General features: G+C 36.4%; 1 protein-coding gene across 1 annotated transcript; it reads left to right on the top strand.

Annotated features, from left to right (window-relative positions):
• Nucleotides 1-1,750: 1,750 nt before the first annotated feature.
• LOC119618126 (olfactory receptor 4K3) lies at nt 1,751-2,751 on the top strand. Its single transcript, XM_037995973.2, has one exon. The coding sequence runs from the start codon at nt 1,751-1,753 to the stop codon at nt 2,726-2,728; it is 978 nt and encodes a 325-aa protein (XP_037851901.2). The 3' UTR covers nt 2,729-2,751.
• Nucleotides 2,752-7,775: the final 5,024 nt, after the last annotated feature.

Below are 7,775 nucleotides of genomic sequence, written 5' to 3'. Positions count from 1 at the left end.
CAACGCCCCGATTTTACATATGAAGACTTGGAAGCATCGGTTGACTCAGTAAATTACTTGATCCCACACTCAAAGGACAAGATTTCAGTTCCCATTTTCTGACTCTCAGGTCACTGTTATTTGTGGTACAGCAATTTAAATGAGAGTTGTGCTAGAGACATCTGTTTAAATATCAGGTAGGTGAGTGCGAAAGAAATTTAAAAGTTTCTGGGATGGGTAAAGCTAGAAGAACAATGTGAAAGTTTTTTTGTTTATTTGTTTTCCAAAGGCCACAAAATTTTTAATAGAAAGCCAAAGAACAGTAAGTAGTTGAATGAGTAAATTGGGTTTGGTCTTAGAACAATTTGTTTAGACTATACAGTTACAACAGAGGTTTGAGAAGAAAAGAAAAACAAATGCCTGGATTAGTAGAAAGATGAAAAGGTTTTGTCATGAACTTTGAGTACACATCAGTTCAGTTGGCTTTCAGCGCATTTTGTAAATCTCAGATCTCCGTGTTAGAGAGATTTCCTTAATCAGTCAAGTTACAGCTTTTGAGGTATGTTATATTGCATACTTCTAAATTCATTACTATCTTCTGTCTGATGTAAATTTGTCTCAACATTTGCACCATGTAAACTCTGGAAACAGGAAGAGTTTATTTTTGTTTCAAACAACTTCTGTGAAATCGATAATTTCTAGCATTTAAAAAATGTCTGGCTTCTGGCAGCATGGTATTTAACAGTCTTTCTATTTAAAATATACTTAGAAATGTATGAGTACTTCAGGCTTTAACCAGAACATGTTCATTAGCCTCTAAAAAATGTATGGCATGGGTGACATACATCAAGTGTCATTCATAATAGCTGTATAACTGAAATAAAGAACCAATAAATAGAGGCGATTTCACTTTTTTTTTTTTTTTTTTTTTTTGGAGGCGGAGTCTCACTCTCACCAGGCTGGAGTGCAGTGGCACGATCTTGGCTCACAGCAACCCCTGCCTCCCGGGTTCTAGCAATTCTCCTGCCTCAGCCTCCTGAGTATCTGGGATTACAGGCGCCTGCCACCATGCCCGGCTAATTTTTGTGTTTTTAGTAGAGACAGGGTTTCACCATGTTGGTCAGACTTGTCTGGAACGACTGACCTCGTGATCTGTGCGCCTCAGCCTCCCAAAGCCCTGGGATTACAGGTGTGAGCCACTGCACCCGGACATTTCACTTTTATTCTAGACAATCTCCATTAGAAAATTGAAACAGGTGATGTTTCTCTGTAGCCATTTTCCTCCCCTCACGTTTGATTCCTGTTTCCTAGCCACTGCAAGAGACCAGTGCCCACACCCTTCCCACTATTGTGTTCCCACTAATAGTAAGCTTTCATCCTCAAATATTCCTCGTCAGTCTTTCACCCTTCATGAGGTTTGAAAAAGGTCTTCACTCCCTTTTCTTACAAAAATCTGCTGTCAGCAAGCTGTGAAATTTAAAAAGTATTTCACAACTGAGGAGTAAATATTTGAAACCGTTAATTTTTATTTCTTTTATGAATATTTGTATTTTACTTGTAAAACAAATTGCTAAGTCATAAAAAATAATATTTAACTGAATCACTTGAAATATCTGAAAAAGCTACTGGGAAAAATATGTGGTCACTGTGAGTCCTGAAAAGAGACAATAGGGAACTATCCGATGGTGGGCTGCCACTAAATTAGTCTACACAAAAATCCCACTTTGAGTTTGATTGCTGTATTTTTTCCTAGTTCTCCTCCCCACTGGAAATGCTAGAGTCCTTCCAGAAATCAGAGCAAATGGCCTGGAGTAATCAGTCTGTGGTAACCGAATTCATACTATGGGGTCTGTCCAGTTCTTTAGAACTCCAGATTTTCTACTTCCTGTTTTTCTCCGTAGTCTATGCAGCCACTGTGCTGGGGAACCTTCTTATTGTGGTCACCATTGCATCAGAGCCACACCTTCATTCCCCCATGTACTTTCTGCTGGGCAATCTCTCCTTCATTGACATGTCCCTGGCCTCATTTGCCACCCCCAAAATGATTGCAGACTTCCTCAGTGAACACAAAGGCATCTCTTTTGAAGGCTGCATGACCCAGATATTCTTCCTACATCTCTTAGGAGGTGCTGAGATTGTACTGCTGATTTCCATGTCCTTTGATAGGTATGTGGCTATCTGTAAGCCTCTACGTTACCTAACTATCATGAGCGGGAGAATGTGTGTTGGGCTTGTGATACTTTCCTGGATCGTCGGCATCTTCCATGCTCTGAGTCAGTTAGCATTTACAGTGAATCTGCCCTTCTGTGGACCCAATGAAGTAGACAGTTTCTTTTGTGACCTCCCTTTGGTGATTAAACTCGCTTGTGTTGACACATATATTCTGGGGGTGTTCATGATCTCAACCAGTGGCATGATTGCCCTGGTGTGCTTCATCCTCTTGGTGATCTCCTACACTATCATCCTGGTCACTGTTCGGCAGCATTCCTCTGGTGGATCCTCCAAAGCGCTCTCCACTTGCAGTGCCCACTTTACTGTTGTGACCCTTTTCTTTGGTCCATGCATTTTCATCTACGTGTGGCCTTTCACAAATTTCCCAATAGACAAAGTACTCTCAGTGTTTTATACCATATTCACTCCCCTCTTGAATCCAGTGATCTATACCCTTAGGAATAAAGATGTCAAGTATTCCATGAGGAAACTAAGCAGCCATATCTTTAAATCTAGGAAGACTGATCATACTCCTTAATTTTCCTCAGAGGAAAGTTAAATACTTTTTCAGCATTTATCTCCCTCATTTAATTGGTCAACATATTGATGCTATCGCAAGAAATCGATTAGTTCATAGTAGAACTGTTTCTGTAATCAACCTCAGCTGTCATGAAGTTCTGGACATATTGTTTCTTACACAACATAACATTTACTAACGAGCATTACAAAACGTATACTTAACGTTTTAGTGTGAAAGGACCCACAATGTCGAATTTTTCTTTCAGATCTATTTGAATATAATTTCCTTTCAGACTTTCACATGTTTTAAGAAAGAGGAGATTTCCTCTCCATCTCTAGCAATAGTCTCTAAGAAAAAAGACAAGTATAAAAGTACCAGCACCTAGTATAGTACGCTATACACTAAAGTAGCAATAGAATGTTTATTGCTAATGAGATGCTAATGCATGTGGGGGTTTTGTAGTTCAAAATTCAGAAGGCAATAGAGGGTTTTTGGTAAGTAAAAATATTTGCCATTTAATACGTTTGTAACCCATTGTGGATAAGAATAAGAATGGATCTTACTTGTCTTTAGTCCCTATGTTCCCTAGAGTGGACTTCATAGTTTTAAAACAGTATAGGAAACTCCATGCAAATTCTCATAGTCATACCTGTATCTCTATCTAACTATCATATCTATCTATCTATCTATCTAAAAGATCGAAAGGAACCTAGAGTACTGTGCAACAAATCTCATCCACAGCCCTGTTCTACAAAAGATAAAATTAAGACCCAATGATACACTAGGTTTTTCAAAATCATGCTAATTAGGGACAAAATCTACATCATTCACCTACAAATATAGATATTTGTTTATTTCCTAAGCAGTAACAAATTGTTTTGGTATCATGATGTTTACTGTACCATTTTTTAATCCAAAGCCACATTGGAAATAGTGGGGTTCAAAGGATCTGAGCCATTCTCCCTATGGTTAAACACAGTATTTGACATAAGGACTTCATTAAACAGAGGTTCTTCAACATATATAATATATCTAATAAGTGGAGATTTTAGAAAATATAAATTATCTAGTCAAATCTATTTATTTTACAGATGATGAAATTGAGAACCAGGGAATAATGTTACTTTCCCAAGTAAACTATTCAATGAAAGAATCTAGCATAAAAGATGCTCTTTCTCTCTCTCTCTCTCTCTTTCTCTCTCCCCGTCCCCCCACCCCCCCCACCCCTTCTCTCCCTCTCCGTCTTTCTCTCTCTATTGAACTAGGGCAAGATTATCTGCAAGAGCATTTTGGTCATTGTCATTCTGAGAGCTACATGTAGAAGAAATATTTAGTGTATAAAACTGAACTATTGTAATCACTAATAATGGCTAATTAGTGGCATTGTCAAAGTTTACATAATATTCTGAGTAATATTTCCTTAGCCTGAGTATAAATAAATACAAAAAGATATTTAGATGACTAATGGATAGATTTTAAGGAGTCAAATAGATAAAATAGCCAACAGGTAAGTATATGGGCAGATATATTAATAAGTTGATGGATGGGTGGATACATACATATACATATGGCAATATAGGTGGATAGATAATTTGTCCATGATAAAGAAATGAATATACAGCTTACTATACTTACTCAATGGTTTCTATGGGTTTATATTGAGCCTGTACCAACTGTAAATTGCCTTACTTATTTAAAATTGCTGTAAAAGTTAATGAAACTGGCATAGTTAAAAAGACGTAATATTAAATGTGTTTCTTGTGATGAAGTACAGCCAATTCAATTTATGAATGTGTTTAATGATTACTAGAGAGATCTAATAATGAATAAAGGTTAAACAAAAAATAGTAATAATGTTCTTTATTTATATGGCTCTCAGAACATTATAAACCCATCCTCCCACCTTCTCAGTCCTTGTAATAAGACCGAATTTCTTAAGTTGGGTTGTTCATATTTTGTTTTAGTCAATAGTCAATGGTCGGCTGATTGAGGTCGAGAATATAGTATAGTTGTTTCTATATCAGGCTATGAATTTTGTGTGCCTGTTCAACATCTTAACATATACACGACCAGAATTATAAAAAATAAATGCCAGGGGTTCCATTATATTAAAGTTTGCATGTGCTCTAAAATAAAGCCATCAGTTCTAAGCCTTAGGAAAGCAACATAGGAAATTAACCCTAAAGAAAAAATACAGATAGGTGATATAATCACCAACTTAAGAAAATTTGAGTAAAGGAATATTCCAGTCCCCATTCTGATCCATCCATTGATGGAGTCCTCTCTTTCCCTGCCTCATATTATCTATTGACAATCGATTATCTGAGCATGTTCTTTAATCTTTGATCATCGTAGTCACAGAAAAGCCTAACACTGAATGCCAACAGTTTATTGTTAAAGATGTACCTAGCAAACACTCTAAGGGACTATTGAGTCTAATTTCAAGATGCTATGTCTTAAACTACAAGAGTTGTTGGCCTAATCAAAGCTATCTGAAGTGTGGTTCTGTAGAGTCATTTAATATTTCTTCATTTTTTCTTTTTTTTAATTGACTAGATTTTTTTGTTTTCCATTTACCTCCCTTGAGTTTACATGATTTTAGAAGTTGATTTCTAATTATGGTCTAATAAATGAAACCAGGAATAAATGTAGGGAGATGTAAAAACACTTCCCATTGTGCAAAAAATTCAATGTATACATGCACAAAGAAAATTGAGATTTGTCTCAAACTGGATGAGCTTCAAATACTGAGACCTCAGCACCAAACTTCATTCCTGGCATACAAATTCCTTTAGTCATACTTCTCTCCCCACAGCAAATACATTGCCCCTACTTAAACAACTACTTTCCCCAGCTCATCTTAGAAGCTGAGATGATAATCTGCAAAGTGGTCTTCCATATGAAATGTGGTTGAGGATTTGTGAAACTTCACTATAGGAAACTTGTCAAAGAAAGAATGTGTTTGATATGCCATTTTTTCTGGTCAGTTATAATTTTGTCCCACGCTTCTTCCAGAAACCTATTTTTAAAATAATTTTACAATATTTGTTTCAAAATTGTCAATGGTTTTAGAACCAAAATACAGTGCAGTTTTATAACATCACCCTTCAAGGTTTAATCTAAGCCCCATCTCTTCAGAGAATCTTCTTCAATTCTTTTATTGACCTCTCTTTATTTTTTTCAACACTAATATGTCTTACATCATTGATTTTATGCATTGCATTATATTGTTACCTAAACAAATCTTAAGACTGTATTATTTCTTCTCATAGTTGATAGGCACTTTGAGAGCAGATTTTTCCCTTTCTTGTTTTTATTGTTTTGTTACTGTTGTTCAATTGTTGGCAAATGTGTTTTGCTTTGCTTTTAATATCTGCTACAGTATTTGATTCAGTGAACAATTCAAGTGTGACTTGTTACACTTTTTGAAGTACAGTAATTATCTTTTTCTAAATAAATATCCTTTTCATATTCTCCCTATTACTATGCCATTATTCTTTGAATATAAAACATAGTAATCATAGAAATGTTGAAGTGAAAAGAATTTCAGAGATTATCAAATGTTCCTGTCAAATTCTGTCATTAGCTATGGGACCTTCTGCAAGTCACTGATGTGATTAAATCTTCTCTGAGATCCTTTCAAGCTCTAGTATTCTGGTGTGTAGGATTCCTGCCTTCCAATTCATTTTGTCCTGTGATAGTTCACGTATAAAACTTCCTAAAAGCTGATTTCTGGGAGGGTGACTGAGAGGATCCCAGATAGGAAAAGAGTGGTGAGGAAGTAAGAGAAAGAGAAGCTGATGGGATTTCTGTTAATATAAGAAAGACCATAAAAATTGATGGAACCACACCTGGTATCTGTGGTCCTCAGAAACCCAGTCACCAGGTGTATACCTACCAAGGTTCTACAGAAAAGGAGGGATGCAGAGAGACATTTTCTAGTGTTTGCTTTTGTTTTCATGCTAATGACCTCTTGTTTTCTAGCACAGAGAAAAGCAAACATATCAAGGGATGTGTTACACATTCTGTATCATGGCCATGAAAAGTGTATTAACTGAGTAGGAAATCACAGTTCTGTGAGTTCAGCGTCTGTAGGAAATTAGACCCTGATTTTATATCCCTCAAGCGGTTCTGGTGAACCTGGTCAACCACCACATGTCTGTTAATAACACTGAGCTTTGAGAGGAAATGCCCTGGGAAGCCTCTGAGGCAAGACAACAATCTTCCTCAGGATGGAAATTAAACTGTACTAATATACAACATATCATATTCGATATACATCACACCCTGCCAGAGATGCTTAATTAATTATATATTAATGAATGTGTTATAATCAAGTTTGTGTGTTAAATATTAATTGAATTCTTAACATTTTATGAGGTATCTATTATTATTATTACTGTTATTATTATTATTATTAGGGACATGGAAAAATCGAGAAAAATTTAAGTGATTTAACTGACATTGTACCACTAATAAATTATGGAGCCAGGATTTAATCTGGACTTGCTTTCCTTTCTTCCTTCCTTCCCTCTTTCCTTGCTTCCATTTTATATTTCCAGTATGTTTTTAATAGATAATATGTTCCTATGTTTCAAAAATCATAGTACTGTTTTAAATACTATGAATGCATAATCGTTGTATATATTTATGGGGTACATGTGATGTCTTGATACAGGCAGACAATGTGTAATGATCAAATCTGGGTAACAGAGGCATCCGTAACCTCAAGCATTTGAGGGCAGATCACATGTCAGGAGTTTGAGACCAGCCTGGCCAAGATGGCGAAACCCTGCCTCTACTAAAAATACAAAAATTAGCCGGGCATGGTTGCAGGCCCCTGTATTCCCAGCTACTCCAGGAGCTGAGGCAGGAGAATCGCTTGAACCCGGGAGGCAGAGGTTGCAGTGAGCAGAGATATTACCATTGCACTCCAGTCTAGGCAACATAGCCAGACTCTGTCTCAAAAAAAAAGTTAATCTTACAGAAGGAAAAAGCAGAATAGAGGTTACTAGAGGCTGAAAAATGTAAGAAAAAAGGAGAAAGGGAGATATTTGTTAAAGGA

The sequence above is a fragment of the Chlorocebus sabaeus genome, chromosome 29 (genome assembly GCF_047675955.1).
Source record: "Chlorocebus sabaeus isolate Y175 chromosome 29, mChlSab1.0.hap1, whole genome shotgun sequence".
NCBI classification, from domain to species: domain Eukaryota; kingdom Metazoa; phylum Chordata; class Mammalia; order Primates; family Cercopithecidae; genus Chlorocebus; species Chlorocebus sabaeus.
This window is presented reverse-complemented; position numbering and strand designations above follow the sequence as displayed.